This window comes from Medicago sativa, chromosome 7, assembly GCF_051527215.1.
Source record: "Medicago sativa cultivar Bolivia chromosome 7, Bolivia_mono, whole genome shotgun sequence".
NCBI lineage: Eukaryota > Viridiplantae > Streptophyta > Magnoliopsida > Fabales > Fabaceae > Medicago > Medicago sativa.
The window spans coordinates 76,683,044-76,700,612 of record NC_140755.1 but is presented as its reverse complement, the minus strand read 5'-3'; the positions used below and the strand labels follow the sequence as shown (position 1 = coordinate 76,700,612).

The 17,569-nt window shown below is 33.8% G+C and overlaps 4 protein-coding genes and 1 pseudogene across 4 annotated transcripts; 2 read left to right on the top strand and 3 right to left on the bottom strand.

The window, feature by feature from the left end:
• Positions 1-5,061: 5,061 nt before the first annotated feature.
• On the bottom strand, positions 5,062-5,625 carry LOC146908663 (kiwellin-1-like). The gene has a single exon (XM_085722461.1). It carries the CDS (start codon positions 5,623-5,625, stop codon positions 5,062-5,064), a length of 564 nt encoding a protein of 187 aa, XP_085578587.1.
• A 1,403-nt stretch (positions 5,626-7,028) lies between these two features.
• Positions 7,029-7,725, top strand: LOC146908662 (kiwellin-1-like; annotated as a pseudogene).
• Positions 7,726-9,531: 1,806 nt separating this feature from the next.
• LOC146908661 (F-box/kelch-repeat protein At3g23880-like) lies at positions 9,532-12,492 on the bottom strand. The gene is made up of 2 exons (XM_085722451.1): positions 11,173-12,492; positions 9,532-9,865 (listed from the first exon to the last, which is right to left on the bottom strand). Exon 1 carries the CDS (start codon positions 12,465-12,467, stop codon positions 11,175-11,177), a length of 1,293 nt encoding a protein of 430 aa, XP_085578577.1. The 5' UTR covers positions 12,468-12,492; the 3' UTR covers positions 9,532-9,865; positions 11,173-11,174.
• A 707-nt stretch (positions 12,493-13,199) lies between these two features.
• On the bottom strand, positions 13,200-13,766 carry LOC146908660 (kiwellin-1-like). Its single transcript, XM_085722453.1, has one exon. The coding sequence runs from the start codon at positions 13,764-13,766 to the stop codon at positions 13,200-13,202; it is 567 nt and encodes a 188-aa protein (XP_085578579.1).
• An 884-nt stretch (positions 13,767-14,650) lies between these two features.
• Positions 14,651-15,300, top strand: LOC146908659 (kiwellin-1-like). The gene has a single exon (XM_085722454.1). The coding sequence runs from the start codon at positions 14,673-14,675 to the stop codon at positions 15,234-15,236; it is 564 nt and encodes a 187-aa protein (XP_085578580.1). The 5' UTR covers positions 14,651-14,672; the 3' UTR covers positions 15,237-15,300.
• Positions 15,301-17,569: the final 2,269 nt, after the last annotated feature.

Below are 17,569 nucleotides of genomic sequence, written 5' to 3'. Positions count from 1 at the left end.
AAACTTTGTACAATGTGGCTTTCTCTATTTTCTTTGATTACAATTTTGATCCTCAATTTTTAAAATATATATATATGGGGGCTGCTAACTTGCACCCACCTAAAAACACTAAGGTGCAAGTTAACAAGCTGCACCTACTAGTTATTTACCAAAATACCCATGTTTTTTTATTATAAACAAATATTATTTATGCTATTTACAAAAATGTCCTTTTAATTAAAATAAAGTTTAATAGAGACAAAAGGGTGTTTTAGTAAAGTACAAGTAGGTGCAGCTTGTTAACTTGCACCTACTAGTTATTTACCAAAACACCCATGTTTTTCTATTATAAACAAATATTATTTATGCTATTTACAAAAATGTCCTTTTAATTAAAATAAAATTTAATAGAGACAAAAGGGCGTTTTAGTAAAGTACAAGTAGGTGCAGTTTGTTAACTTGCACCTTAGTGTTTTTAGGTGGGTGCAAGTTAACAGCCCCCTATATATATATATATATATATATATATATATATATATATATATATATATATATATATATATATATTTTCTCTCTCATTAAGATGAATGTTATTTTGATAATCGAGATCGAATTTGGATGATGCGATAAGAGAGATGCTTTTGTGACATCTCACATGATGACGTGGTATTGTATAAGAAAGTTTTATTTAAAAATTACTTTTTTTTATTTCATCAAAATAAACATCAACTTATATCACAAAAATAACTAAATTTGATGCTAGACACTGTGAGTAAATTCTCCCTTAACAACTCATTTCCATATCATCAAGTTTTCTTTCAAAAGCTCCATGTCATCAAATTAATTGACACAAGTATTTCATTGGAAACAAATGAGTACACCTTCCTCTCAAAAAAAATGAGTACACCTTGGCAACCTAATTAGCAAGAATTTACAGAACACTCCACAAAGAAAAATTGCAACAATCAAGATGCCCAAAAGACCCCTAAACAGACATCACTATAAAAGTAAACAATACAAGACAAACCTAAATCCATGAAACACAAGTTGGCAGTAAATAACTTGAACATGAACCAAGTAATAGTCCAAATATTAACACTCCATTGATGTAGCAATCATCACACCAAAACAACTAGCCAACATCCTTAATAGATTCAGCCGGCCATATCATCAACTTTAGCTTTTGATTCTAATATGTGTTCTAGTTAAAAATATTCATCGTATCAATTATTTAAAAAAATGTAAGAGTGTTACATAATCTAAATTGTCTAATTCCCCTCTTCGCCGTTGTGTTGAGAATCTTTGTGTAGTGTTGATATAATTCCCTAAGTGGTTACGAAGGATGTACATGATTCATGGACATATTGCTTGAATGATTCCTACCGTAGAATTAATTGTTGCAAGCCTAATAAAGATAAAAAATAACATAAATAGTTGAAAATGCTTGTCATGAAGTTGTTTCATGTGAACGTCTATAGCCGTAATACAAAAAGAGAGTAAATGGCCTGCTTGGTCCTTCTATTTTTTGGAGGTATCAATTTGGTCCCAATTTTTATAAAATGCCAGATTAGTCCCTATCACAATAAAATCGTAACATATGTTTGGTTTTACGGTGAGTATGTTAGGCTCATACGCCGATTCACCGTGATCTTGTCATACTCACTGTGATACCAAACATACACTTAGTCAAGTTATAGATCCTTGATATTTGCACTACCAAAAAAAGTATAAATTGATTTTGAATAAACAATCATTTTGATCATTAAATACCTCCGTGTGAGTTAACTCACGCTCACTTCCATACAAACTGACGAAAATACCCCCCGCGTGAGTTAACTCACGCTCGGTAAGCTGAAATATAACCTACACGAGTTAACTCATGTTGGGGTTATAACCTACATGAGTTAACTCACACTAGGTTATAACCTGCGTGAGTTAACTCACGTGGGTAGCGAACATGACTTAAGTCACGCTGGGTTTAACACCTGCGTGAGTTAACTCACGCGGAGGGTATTCTGATCAGTTTGTATGAGAGTGAGCGTTTTTTGTTGGGAGAAGATCAATTTTCTTAATATTTACAAGGTCTTATTAACGAATGATCATATGACACTATTTAAGAATTCTATATTAAGAAATGATATGGTTGTCTCTCCATAGTGGATTATATCCATGTTGATGGGGAAAAGATCCTCTCAATTTTTCTCTCATGTTTTTTCGAGTCTTTAATCCGAACTTCTGACCAGTTTTTCTTCATTTTTCAATTTCTAAAACTATCCTCCTTTTATATTTCAAGGGTCTAAATCAAACACATTATATCCTCAAATATTTTTCCACTTGAAAGGATCCTAATCTATATCGAGCTTCTTATATTTTTTAATGGCTTAATTACATAAATGGTCCCTTAACTAATTATGAGTTTTCAATTTGGTCCCTTTATTAATTTTCGCCTCATTTTGGTCCTTTAAGTTACTCCGTCCGCCACTTAAATCCATTCCGTCAGATTTTAATCAAAAAACGGTAACATTCATCTTCCTCCAATCCTCCTTCATCAACTTCATCCTCAAAACCCAAAAAATTCATCATCTTCGTAACTAAACCCAGAAAAATTAATAAACTTCATCACAAAACTAAAAAAAAAAAACTAAAATAAAAAATCAAAATATTTTCTTCTCATCATCATCATCCAAAATTAACACAAATTTAAACCCAAAACTAAAAATAACAAAAATAATTAGTTTTTCAATCTTCTATTCTCTCTCTGTTACGTACAACCCTCTATCTTCTTCAACCTCAAAATTCTCCATTTTTTGTTCAAGTACAAGCTTGCATGTGATGAATGGGTTAGAAGTAAAACAAGTAACACTTCACTTTTTCCTCTCTTCTCCCTTGCTGGCCCAACATCCACATCTTCATCAAATTCTCAACTTTCTTTATTTGGGACGAAATGAAGCAAACCCTAACCCTTTTTAATTAAAATTCATTCTTCTGAAATTGTGTAAATGTATGTGGAAATTTTGTCAGCAATTACCTTGTTGGAGTTTAAGGAAACATCAAGTAAAAAGAAAAGAAGAAAAGAAGGAGATGATATTAATAGAAGAAGAGGCGTGTGGCAGATCCGGAATTGTTGAGAGAACAACAACGTTCAACAACCAGATCCGGATTTGTTGATATTAATTTTCGGATCACTCCCTTCCTTTCTTTAGAAATTTGTGTTAATTTTGGAGGATGATGATGAAGAAGATAATATTTTGGGGTTTTTTTTGAGTTTTTTTGTTCTAGTTTTGTGATGAATTTTATTAATTTTTCTGGGTTTGGTTATGAAGATGATGAATTTTCTGGGTTTGAGGATGAAGTTGATGAAGGAGGATTGGAGGAAGATGAATGTTAACGTTTTTTGATTAAAATCTGACAGAATGGATTTAAGTGGCAGACGGAGTTAACTTAAAGGATCAAAATGAGGCGAAAATTAATAAAGGGACCAAATTGAAAACTCATAATTAGTTAAGGGACCATTTATGTAATTAAACCTTTTTTAATAGCAAACGACAAACAACCAATGCAATTGTATAATTGAAATTTTTTTTGTTAAAAACATAAATGGTAAAGGGAAATAGTTCATGATATATTTAAACACCTTGAAGAAACTACGTGGAATCAAAAACAAACAATGCATCGCAACATCAAACTGGGAATATTAAACAAACACTTGATGTAAAATAATTCATCATGCACGAAAGAGTTTTACGTCCTTTTAACATGTCATTAATTTATTTGTCTTTTTAATTTACTTTTTTGCGATTGTTTACATATGTTTTTTAGAGTAAATTACATTTTCTTTCTCCTAAAAGATGTTTGAATTACACTTCATTTTCTCTCAGGTTAAAATACACACTCCACTTTTCTTTTATGTAAAACATATTAGAAAATATTTCACTCCATTACTCTATGAGAAACTTGAATACATCCCCCAACGACCCTTTTATTTTAAAATCAAAATTTCCTCCTTAATATTTTTTTTTTGGTATTTCTAATATTCTAGCCAAAAAAACGTTCTAGCACACTTGGAAAAAAAATAATGTTGCAGGTAGACATGACAACAAAACTCATACCCACGAGTAACGGGGATATAGGTACCCACCCCAAATCCATACACAATCCCGTCCCGAATGTAGAAAATCAATTTACTACCCCTTATATATAAATTGAAACCCAAACCTAAATCATTTCATTCACACGATTAGAGTCTTAGTTTTTCAGATAACACTCACTTTCATAATTCTCTTTTTTTCCTTGCATGTCTCACACTCTCGCCCTCTCTCTTCTCCATGATCATAATCATCGATAGCCGTCATCTTTTTGTTGGATAATGCATTACAACATTGTGCCTGGGAATGAAAAATACTTTTATTTTTATTAAGAAATTATCCACTGCGGGGATGGGGATGAGGCGGGGATACCCGAACCCAACGGGGACGAGGATGATATTCGATTTCTCATCCCCGCTGGGTATGGGTAGAGTAACGGGTAAGTATATGAGAGTAGAGTATGAGGACATGGAAGGTAAAATCCATCCACACCCCGCCCCATTGCCATGACTAGCTGCAGGTTTATTTTAACATAAGAGGGAAGAAAGATGTAATTTAAACTTCTTTTGAAGGAGGGGAGTTATTCTTATCATCCATCCTTTAAGATTCATCAATATGAAGTTAGTATTGGGATATGTTTGTGAACTTGGTGAACATAATAGGAGGATAATTTATACGATGTACCACCTCTAAAAAAAAGTGTAAGATATCGATGCACCAATGCTCTTAATTTATTAACTCAAACCCTATTATTTCAATGGTGTGATCCATATCAAGGTAATATATATGGTCTATAAAAAAAAAAGTCAAATTTATGGGTGTTGAACGAGGGAAATAGTTTAGGATTTGATATATACAAAATAGTATGTATAAAAGTTCATAATTTTACAATAGAACGACATATACATGAAACACTAAAGAGAATAAAAAGTTTGCAAAATGAACTAATTACAAAATAGAAACAAAACCAGAAATTAAATTCCCAACTTCAGCAACATCAAGCATCTGACCATGTGATATCAAGGCCACCCCATTGATTTTGAGGCACACCTAAGGCTTCCCATACAGCCTTGGAGGCATCAACTATGTTGTTGCGACATGGAGGTTGGTAATCATGATCTTTATCACATCCCATTGTAGAGTCACACTCATCGACCACCATGGCCACGACACTTCTTCCATTTCCATTCACGGTAATGTTGTGAAGACATCTACTCTTGTTATTGAACCATCCGGTGGAAAGTGCAACAACCGGAGTATCGTCGGAATGATATTGATTGTCACAATACGAAGGGCCACCACCATCACCACCTTTTTGAAAACTATTAAGTGTGAGATATGCTTTAGTGTAAGTAGATACTGATGGCGAACATTCATAAGCTGTATACATTTGTCCTTCCACACAACAATCAGAATCATTCTCTTGAATGCTTTGTCCAGAAGGTGCCTCTTTTCCACTGATTCTACCACTTGGACGGCATTGTTGGGCTTGAGAATACACACTAGTTAATATGAGAGTAATTAGTAAAATGAAAGAAGTTTTGAAGTTAAAGCTCTTCATTTTATCTATGCAATGATCTTTTTTTCTCCTCTTTTAAATTTTCAATCAATGATTGATGCATATATACTAAGATTTTAAAGGATATATATATAGAGTAAGGGCAGGCCATGAGGGGGTGCAAACAGCTCTATTGAGCTGGGCCTCCTTAATTTTGGGGCCCAAACTTAATTTTTTTTTAAAATATGCTGCCCATAGAAAGTGAATGTATATAACAAATGCGTCATTAATTTGGACTTTGTGCATTAGCGCAGTGGTTCATGCTTGCTTTGGCATGCCTGAGGTCCATGGTTGTTCAACACCCATAACCCCATAACCTGTTCAACACCCATAACCTTCTATTTTGCTATTTTGCTTCTTTTATTAATTTAATTTTTTTTAGGATCTCCTTTTTGCTACTTTAATTAATTTTAATTTTTTTTAGGATCTTATTTGCAGTATGAATAGAGGCTGCTCTTTTAAAAAATTGTGTTTTTATTTTATGAGGGGCCTATTTTTAATGTTAGAGCCGAGCCTCTAATTCTATAGGGACGGCCCTGAGAGTAAGAGGACTCCTTCATTTGGTAAAGAAAATTGTGTGTATGGTAATTAAGAAGATAAAAGAAAATGTTCTTCTAGGAGGCCTAACTTTGTCATGTTTAGTCCATATAACACTACAAGAATACAAGAAGAAATACCAATAGTTGATTTTTAAAACCTTAAGTTTTGATCTTTGAGGAAAGCACGTAATTCTATTACTAACAACCAAAATAAAATTCTTCAGTTTTCTATGAAAAGATTACAATAATATTTTTAAGTACATGTTAACGAACGAACTATCTTTCTTGATTAGTATTTTATTTGCTTGCTCATGGAGACAGGCATGACCTTTGTTTTTATTAATCCTTTGATAGTTACTTTTTCAAGCAATTGACAATTTCATGTAAGACAGAAAGCAGAACTAATAGCGATATCCCACTCCATGCATATACAATTTTTTGTTTTTGGAGAATGCATATACATGCGTGTGTATATACATTTAAGACAAAAGAGTTTCAGAAACCTACAAATTACCATTAAACTGAATATACAAACATAGTAAAAAACAAGTTCCAGTTATGTTCAAAATAAATATTGCATTTGCTAATCAAGGTAGTGTAGAACTTGTTCTTTGACCTCAAAAGTGAACCTGTAGTTTTGTACTTGTCATTTGTACTAAAAAAAAGTAGGATCAAAGAACATATACCTTCGACCCAAAATCTAACTTCTATATATCTTTCTCTTTTGCTTGTTATTACAAAACCAACCAACCAAATTACTTTACAAACATAAAGGAATTCACTATATATACTCACTTAAATCTCCCTCATAGCATCAATACCTAAGAGGAACAACAAAGAGGAGAAACATAAAGTTGTGTAAACAAAATGAATATTTTGTTCTCCAAAGCTTCTTTTCTTTTGTTGATTATTACTCTTATTTTAACAAATTGTGTTTACTCTGAAGCTCAGAACTGTCGTCCAAGTGGTAGAATTAGAGGAAATAAAGCTCCTCCAGGACAATGCAATCAAGAGAATGATTCTGATTGTTGTGTACAAGGAAAAACGTCCACAACTTATGTATGTTCACCATCACTGTCCACTCACCAAAGCATATCTCACTCTGAATAGTTTTCAGAATGTGACAAGCAATATCATTCAGATGACACTCCCGTTGTTGCACTTTCCACCGGATGGTTCAACCATAAAATCAGGTGTCTAAACAACATTATAATCATTGCTAATGGAAGAAATGTGGTGGCCATGGTTGTTGACGAGTGCGATTCCACAAGGGGATGCGATGAACAACATGACTACCAACCACCTTGTCCAAACAACATTGTTAATGCTTCCAAAGCTGTGTGGAAAGATTTAGGTGTGCCTAAAGAACAATGGGGCGGCCTTGACATTACGTGGTCAGATGCTTGATATTATATAGGTTAAAATTCATGTTTGTGTTTCTATGGTTTAATTTAGTGATCATATTGTGTACTTTTATTTTATCACATGTCTATGTATCATATATACTTGTTGTGACCATTTTGTTATAAATTTAGAAAATACAACACATGCTTTTATTGATTGAGTTCAAATCCTAAATTTAACATTTGCTTTTATATCAATACTCCAATTTCTCTTTTTTGAAATTATGTTCTTATAAATAATGATTGGTAAGTAGCATATGTTCCATGGTCTTAGATGTCATATTCGTATAACACGGCCGAGTAAGATAATTTATCTGGGTAATCACAAGAATATAATTTTCTAAATATTTGATGCCTTCCTGATTTCTTAAAGAGAACCTATGCAAAAATGTAAGTTTGTCAGTTCATTTTGACACTGCTGGGTGGCTTGTTGCACAAACAAGCAAAAGTCAGCGGTTTGTGGTCTCTCATATTCATAGAGAAGGAAATAGATGTGTGGATTTGTTGGTGTGTTATGGACACTCCTGCCCTGGAGTATTTTGGTGGAGTTCCCTCCCTGTTTTTTGAGTAGAGATTTTCTTGTTGATAGATTTTCTCTTCTTAGTTTCTGCTTTTCTTAATCTTCATGCGTTTCGGTTTGGACCCATAAGGTTTTGTATATTTCACTAATTTTAATAAATTTCTTTCGATTGTGCTGCAAATGATTGATGCTCTTTTGGGGTGCTAGTCTTGTTGGGATGTCATTTGAGCATATAAGGGATCACTACTAATATTTTTCAAGTTCAAATTATATTTTGGCAGTCTTAAATCAAGTTTCATGGGATGCTTTATAGCTCCATTCCATATGTAGCATAAGGGATCAGTGATTGCAATTACTGATCAACATTTTGAACAAAAGAAAAATGGAATACACACACAATTTGATTAGTTATAAAACGTACTACTTGATAGCTAAACTTTTGATTCCCAAGGAGTGTAACTCAAATTTTATCATCCAGTTCCTCCATAACCCTTGCAAGGTCTTGAAACGTGCTTCATAAATAAATAAATTTATCCAAAGCTTGCAAATTCATTCCAAATACTATGTCCCTTGTATGATTACAAGATTACAATCTGACCAGTGACCACCACTAATGTTATTTTGCCAAGAATGAATTTAGGCCAAAATAAAAATGATGTTTTTGCTTCAATTTAACTTGGACAATGTATACTTGCACTAAGTCTTTCCATCTTAAAATACTCATATAGCGAACTCCTTTCTGGGAGACACCAATCACCAAGTGATGTAAGGGAGACAGTAGTGGATTTTTTTTTCCGGAAACATGTCTCAACGGAAACATTGGCAAAAAATTTTGGGGAATGAAGAGCTCGTTTGCTACTCTGACTCTTGACTTTGTAATAACCTCATCAAAGACCCAACTCCCATGTTTCATGTTTATGCCGTTTTGATTCAAGACGTGAAGGACTTGATTGAACAAGTAATATTATTGTTTGTCACACTCCCAGAGAGGGAAATCAATGTGCGAATTTTTTGGCCAAGCTTGAAGCCTCCTCAGATAATGATCTGGTTTACATGCCTTCCCTCCGGATGGTCTCTTATATCCCTTGAAGATGGATGCAGATGGAACTTTCTTTCCAAAAGAGTAGTTTGTAGTTGTTTTTCTTTTTTCTTTGTATCTTTAGCATTGTAACCCAAAAAAAAATATTGCCTCTTTACATTTATGGAAGACTTTTATTCACAAGTAGTACTTAAACTTTAATTGTAAATAGCAAAGACAAAAGTCATGCAATCTTTTATTTTGTCACCATTGATTCCTATAGTTATATTTTTTTTCCTAACAATTGAAAGGAACACTAGAAAATAGCACTTCCATCTTTCCTCTTCAATCATAATTTTATCTCATTTTCTGTGCATTGTGCCACGTTTTCATTTGAACATCATGTAATGCATCAACAAAGCTTAATAATTGAAAAGGTCAATGATAATCAAGCTTTAATAAAACGGTTTATAGATTAGTAATTGGACAACATAGTCAATCATAAACCCTTAAATGCATAAACACCGATACGGCTGTGAAGTTGTCATAGAAATCTATGGTACCCAGAACCAAAAGAAGGGGAAAACGAAATGCAGAAAAAAAAGTGTACTTAGACAGAAAGAGTTCCTGAATCTGATTTCTGTAGAAATGAAAAGTGAAATCCACAAGGTTGAGTACCATCAGAGTTCAGCTTCCTTCGGATATGAGCGACAGCGGCATCCCATGCTGGTGCATCAGCTTTGTGCAGTCCTATTTTCCTTTCCTGCCATATTAACGCCATGAATAGCTAATACAAAGCACAATTTTTGAACAGGTAATAAAACTATAATAATAACAACCACTCGTATTAACCAAAATCTTTGGTTCAGTTCTAAAATTTAAGGAAAAAAAAAAAACTCCCAAGGGATTTTATATAACAACCTCCCATTATGTACGGATATGATTCCTAAATGAATTGTTAGTTTTCAGAAGTTAATTTATTATGTTTACAGCATTTTGTGATTCCTCTGTTGTGTAACATCCTGATTCCTGAATTGGATGAGTCTGACAGTCATGCTTCTCTTAAAATAGTTGTGAAGGGCTTTAGGTTGTGCTTAGACAGCTTCATCCTCTCCATATCGAGAGAGGAAGGGGTGATAAACTACGTAAGTGATCTCGGAGGCATCAAATGACAATAAATTTACCAACTTACTGCTGAAGTAAAAGGAAAGGAGGTCGTATGAGAGGCTTTTGAATTCTGAGAATTCAGATTTTATTACATAAAAGCCTTTTGGTATATGTCAAAGCTAATTATTAACCAAGGGCAATTCAACGAGTATTTGTAGAGGTTATTTTGGAATTTTTGTACTAGTAATGTCAAGAAAGTGTTAACTGCAATTTGGTAACACTTTTCGAAAATGGATACCTTAACTATGGAGTATTTGACAAGATGTAATTTGATTTGAACGAGTGTTTTACTTTCAGCTTTTGTGGTACATTACTACGATCGGAGGTGACTTTTTATGACTTGCTCTAGTAGCAGCCTAACCATAAATGATTTGACACATGGGCTTTTTGAAGGTATATATACAAGGTTTAGCTTGAGCAGCTGCATTATTGTCTATTTCTGGTACAACCCCACAAGTACTGAAAAAGAGACTTAAATTTTCAAATAACTTCTATTCAGAATCATGCAAGGAATAACAGAATATTAGCAAGAATTTCTGTCTTCTTTAACAGGAAACAATAAATCTTAGACAAAGCAAGCAGATGGAAACTATAAATCTTCAGAATCATGCTTGAATGCAATTTCTATTTTACAATAAAATTTGAATAAATTTAAACAGATAATTCTTTGTACCGCTCATATACATATGGTGACAAATTGCAGCTCTCGAACTATGAAATAGTACAATGTAGCAAGGAGATGGATTACTGTAATAATAGGCAATAGATAGTTTCATAGTCATTCAAAAATACAATTAACTTAAGCAACCATAACAATGAATAATCACTCAATCAATTATAATTAAAACAACATATACTACTAAACATATGTTCAAACAAGTAAACCATAGAAGAGCAACTTACTTTCAAAGAATTGAAACTAAGCTTTCAACATAATCCATGGCCCAAACCCAGCGTACATCTTCTCTAGCTATATTGTTGTTGGTAACAGGTCTACTTGCAGTAAATTCTATTTTATCTTCTCTATTTTCTCTCCAATTATATAGAGATGCAAATTTATATTCTTGTTGGTAATAGAAGCTACGCATGAACAACACACGACCATCCTCGGTAAGAAGCAATGGTACCATTTGACAATACGTGTCTTCCGCAATAAACCATTCATCACTAGGAATTTGGCAATTAATTTTAAAAAGTTGAGTCCAAGACTCTTCAACCCCAAATTTCTTCATCTGCCATACAACAAAATCAAAATCTGTTTTTATGTAAAAATAAGAAAAACAAAGCCATCCCCCCAACACACCAACTGTTGGCTGTTTTGACGGCACTTCATCAAACCCACGAGGCAACTTGTATTGATTGTATGTCTCCGTCTCTAAATCAAGTGAAACAATAACAAATTGACCAACTGTAATATCCTCAAAATCATAATGGAGGTTATTGTGAACAGCCAACCAGTTAAGAGTGCCACTCAAATACACACCTTTATCTGGACAATCGCCCCCCCAAATGCAGTCCACCTCAAGAGGATCAACCGGGAAACTTTCAATATCTCTCCAAACATTATCACAAAAACTGATAATTTTCACGACACTTCTCAGTTGAATATCATTGTAACGGAATGCCACAACCTTATAGGTGCCGGTTGAATCATCACAACCAAACTTAAAGTTGAACATTCCATCAGACCGGATAGTTTCTCCAAATTCGCCAAATTTTGGAGATGTTGTCCTGGTGGTTGGGTTCCATAAACGGAGCCAGTACTCAGTATAATTATCAATGGGATTGTAATTTTCACCAGACAAACAGATCAATCCATTGCAGGTGCCAACTATAGCACTACATTCTTTGTCGCTCACAAAATAATAAGGATCGACAGGAATGGGGAACGTTTCAGTCGGGTTCTCGATTAAACGGGACATGGGGTATGGAACAACACTGTAATCCACTTCAATGTCTCCTCTCATAAGATATTTGATGTAGGTCGTGATTACTGTGAAATGTGGATTTTGTGTTGCGGATCTTTTGAGATGCAATTTCACGAAGTTGGGATTGGAAATAAGAGTTTTCCAAGACTTACTGACACACCTGAATCTAAGAAGAAATTTAACGGGAAGGAACGAAAGTAACTCCGCGATGAGATCATCGGGGAGGGCCACCGACAACCGAGCCATATGCTTGGCCGATTGTATATTCATATTCACATGAATGCAGCAGTGCACATCTGTTTGATAAACCTTAAACAAAGATTTTTTTTAACAAGGCATAATGAAATATATTAACACATAGAAAATATTCTATCTAGCACAAGACGTACTAGAGTAGAACACTATAGTCTTACAAATGGAACAGACCGAACAAGACGAGGAAATAAATAAAAATTCAATGAAAAAATTAATGTAATTATTGCAAGGATTTTGGAGGTAATTATTGCATCCTGTCAACGAATGATGAATACTCAAGTAAATTCATCCCGTCAAAACTCATGTACCATTATTCATTGACAACAAAGAGGGCAAGAAATAAACAATAATTCAATGGTAAAATTAACGTAAGTTACTATTTTTTTTTTTTTTTTTGAGGTAATATGAGTTACTATGTTCTATGAATAAATGGATGTTTTCATTTGACACAAGATAAACTATATGAGATACTTGGGAGTGAATTAAGACTATGATTGTTATGTTTCACACATCAAAGCTAAAGTGAAACAACTCAAACTCCAAATGTAGTACCAGCTAATGCTGATTTTTATAAGTAAAATCATATTGAAAGTTGAAAGAAAAATTATATACATTAATGGAAAATAAATATGAAAACTTACATACCGGTAAATATATATGATACATAAAAGATTATAAACAAATAAACTCACCAAAACACTATTTATATTACATGAAACACATAGAGTATTTCCATAACATATAATATCAAGCATCAGACCATGTAATGTCCAATCCACCCCATTGATCTTGAGGCACACCCAAGGCTTTCCACACAGCTTTAGAGGCATCAACTATGTTGTTTTTACAAGGAGGTTGGTAATCATGTTCTTTATCACATCCAGCTCTGGAATCACACTCATCAACAACTTTGGCCACCACACTTCTTCCGTTCGCACTAATCTTAATTTTGTTGAGAAATCTACTCTTGTTGTTGAACCATCCAGTAGAAAGTGCAACAACTGGGGTGTCATCAGAATGATATTGATTATCACACGCTGAAGGGCCACCTCCATCTCCACCTTTTTGAAAACTATTGAGCGTGAGATACGCTTTAGTGTGAGTAGATACCGATGGTGAACATTTATAAGTTGTGTACATTTTTCCTTGTACACAACAATCAGAGTCATTCTCCTTGTTGCATTGTCCGGAGGGAGCTTTTTCTCCTTTAATTCTACCACTTGGACGGCACTGTTGGGCTTCAGAGTGCAACAAATTTGTGATAATCAGAAAAACTAAAAAAAGAAAGGATGCTTTTGAGCAAAAACTTTTCATATTGTCTATTTAGTTGTGTTTTTCTCCGAAGTATTTGTGTGTTTGATATCCATGGATTGGAATTCTCAAAAGGTATATATAGAGATTAATTGCCAGATATATGTCCACCACTACTATGTAGGGTTGTAACATATTTGAGGTCAAAATGTTAATTTTATATTTGCTTGCCAATTATTTAAAGAGCCCCTCAAAAAAATTATTTAAAGAGTTTTACATTAAACTTTATTATATTGCATGATGTGGGGTTTCAATAAACGATAGAAAGTTAAAAACAACATACAGATCAATTAGTTATTTATATAATAGTTTGAGGGGCAATGCCCTGAAATTTAGGCAAGTAAAATTCATATTCAAATCATACAATGTTTATGTTAAACATTAGTAGTTTATTAACAGTTAAATATCTTTAGCATATTACAAAACTGGCTTAAAAAAATGAATACAAGACAAAATAAGAGCATTGGTTACTTAATGCTTAATAACTAAAAAGTAATGGTTGGTGTTCAAAATAAATATTGCATTGCCTAAACATGATAGTGTAGAACTTGTTCTTTGACCTCGAAAGTGATCATATAGGACATATTAATCCACCGTTTTTTACATTATGCTCTTCGAGTGTATTTTATAACTTCTAAGGTAATTTATTTAGCAGCGCAGTGCAAATCTTGTTCTTTGACCTCAAAAGCAATCCTATATTGTGGTAGTTGTCATTTGAGCTAAACACGGCAGGATAGAACTCTTTGCCTTGACCCAAATACTAACACCCTACCCCCTCTTCTTGTTTCAAAGCCAATAAACTTACACAATACACATTATGTTTCCTATATATACCCTACTAAAAGCCCCATCATAGCATCAAACACTAAGAAGTAGAACTAAGGAGAAATATAGAGTTGCATAGACAAAATGAAGAGCTTTTTCCCCAAAGTTTCTTTTCTTTTGTTGATTACTCTTATTTTAACAAGTGTGTATTCTGAAGCCCAAAAGTGTCGTCCAAACGGTAGAATCAGGGGAAAGAAAGCTCCATCTGGACAATGCAACAAAGAGAATGACTCTGATTGTTGTGTACAAGGAAAAATGTACACAACTTATGAATGTTCACCGTCAGTGTCTACTCATACTAAGGCATACCTCACACTTAACAGTTTCCAGAAAGGTGGAGACGGAGGCGGACCTTCAGCGTGTGATAATCAATATCATTCTGATGACACTCCAGTTGTTGCACTTTCCACTGGATGGTTCAATGACAAGAGCAGATGTCTCAACAAGATTACCATAAGTGCCAATGGAAAAAGCGTAGAGGCCACGGTGGTTGATGAGTGCGACTCTACAATGGGATGTGATGAAGAACATGATTACCAACCTCCTTGTCCAAACAACATTGTTGATGCTTCCAAGGCTGTGTGGAAAGCCTTAGGTGTGCCTCAAGATCAATGGGGTGGCCTTGACATTACATGGTCAGATGCTTGATTGTAGAAGATGAAATGTATGTTTGTGTTTGTGTGCTGTAGTAATTATGTGATATTGTTTACTTTATTTCTCATCCAGTGTGTATTATGTAAATGTTATCACTTATCAGTGATCATTCTGTTGTAAATTAAGAAAATTCAATACATTTTCCGTGGTTTTAAAATGTGATTTGCTTCACCTTATCATTTGACTGCAATAATTCAATTGTAGTAATGTTTTCAAATTCCATAGCAATATAACTTGGAAATCACAAATAAAATTTTACCAAAAATCACAAATAAAATTTGCATCATAATGTCAATGATTCGAAATTCACCAAAAACCACAATATAACTTGGAACCCGTTCGTCAAAACAAAACAAAGTACTATCAAACTTCAAGATCATAACACTTTTTTTTTCTTTATCTTCTCTTCCACTTCATTTAGTACAATTTAGAATTCAGAGAAGAAAACTTAGGTTGATGGTTAGCTGATGAGAAAAACAAGGGGGATTTCAACTAGGCTATTCGTGCAAATATATGCAAAGTACAATTTTTATTTGGTATTCAAAAATTGATTATGTGTAAAAACTAAAAAGTGACTGAAGCTAAAATTTTAATTCCAAGGGGTATAACTCATGTGGTTCTAAAAAGTAGAACTGTCAGTTATTTATGGCTTCCGTTAAGGGAAAATGATTAAGATTCTTCACTACCTCCAATGCCTAAAGGGTTGATAAGGCTTATCCTCAACTGCAACTCCTTCTTAGGTATTTTGGAAATACTATGGTCAACTAAATATAGTCTTCCGCAGCTTGATATTTCCTTCAATGCACTCACAGGCACTGCTGCTCCTTTTGAACTTTTTTTTCTTTGCCAAAGATTAGTTACTTGAATTTAGGATCCAAAATCTTGACTGGACTAATCCAAAATCACCTCATATGTGGCCACAATCTTAGTTTTGTTGATATATCAAACAACAGGTTAGTTGGAGCCTTGCCTTCTTCTCTAAGCAACGAGTCCGAAAATAGAGTGATGGAATCTGGGAGTGTGCAGCATCAGCAGGCAGTATCATATTGCATAGAGGCTCATGGAAAGACGAACTCGCGACTGAGTTATAATTTTTGCTGGTGTCATTGTTGGAACTCTTGTTATCATTGTAGTTTTGGGATTATGCATTGCTGTCACTTGTAAAAGGTATTACTTTAGATGGATTTGAGAGCAGCATTTATATCACAAATCAGTTGAAAGCAGGATTCTCACCTGAGCTTATTGCAAATGCAAGTATGGCGTCTTCGTTTATGAGGAGATTAAGGGATATACACAATCAGTGTAAAATTATTTTACACTGATACTGATCACAGCAATTCAATTTGTCACATCATATACAAGTTTTCTTGGCAATTTGTGATCGGTTGTCAATATAAAACAATTCTATATTGAGGGTACAGTACTAGGCATTTTTGATACATTAAAGGACATGAGCACTGGCAGCAGTTTCGTTTTTTGGTTACTATTTACTAATTTCATGGTTTGTATCTGAAGTTGCAAAGTGTACCACATTATTCAGTGACATCAAAGAGGACAAGACAAAAATAAACAATTCAATGATAAATTTAATATAAGTTACTATTACTAATGAACAAATAAAAAGTTCACATTTGACACAAGATAGACTATATGATATACATTCAGGATAAAGTTGTGAAGATAAAATAGAAGCATAACAGAAAGAAAGTGCCATCACAGGTATATCATCGGAATAATACTTGTTTGTCACAACCCACCATGCGTCACCTAATTTGATGGCAGGCACAATTCTGGTTAGTTCTCCGCACTACTTTTCTGCAGTTGAAGACTATCATGCCTGTTTAATGAAAAACTGGCTGGCTCTGGCTATCTTGCGGAGCAAACAAAATAAGGGCTGTTACCATCTCCACTTTTTCGAAACCGTTAAGCGTGAGATATGCCTTCGTGTAACTAGATACGGGCGGTGAACATTTTTATGTGTGATATTTTTTACCTGGCACACAACATACATCATTCTCGTGTTTCCTTCTGAAGGGCTTTTATACCATTAGGGTTGCATTTTTTAGCTTCAATGTACAGACAATTTGTCAAGAAAAGGAAGGACTAATATTTTATTTTTTATTCGATTAAAGGACAATAATTTGAGATGCAATTCTTATTGTTTTCACGCTTATATTAAATAAAATATTGTAAGGTAAAATGAATGAAGCATAGCCTACAATCACTACTTGATGAAAACGGGAATAAAAGTTTTTATTTAATTCCCAACTAAGTTTATAACTTGAAGTTGAACAGTATTTAGACATCAGAATATAACATTTGGTTGA

What these genes read in the sequence shown, in the direction of transcription:
- LOC146908660 (XM_085722453.1), bottom strand. Translation starts at nt 13,766, where the DNA reads ATGAAAAGTTTTTGCTCAAAAGCATCCTTTCTTTTTTTAGTTTTTCTG.
- LOC146908661 (XM_085722451.1), bottom strand. Translation starts at nt 12,467, where the DNA reads ATGAATATACAATCGGCCAAGCATATGGCTCGGTTGTCGGTGGCCCTC.
- LOC146908659 (XM_085722454.1), top strand. Translation starts at nt 14,673, where the DNA reads ATGAAGAGCTTTTTCCCCAAAGTTTCTTTTCTTTTGTTGATTACTCTT.
- LOC146908663 (XM_085722461.1), bottom strand. Translation starts at nt 5,625, where the DNA reads ATGAAGAGCTTTAACTTCAAAACTTCTTTCATTTTACTAATTACTCTC.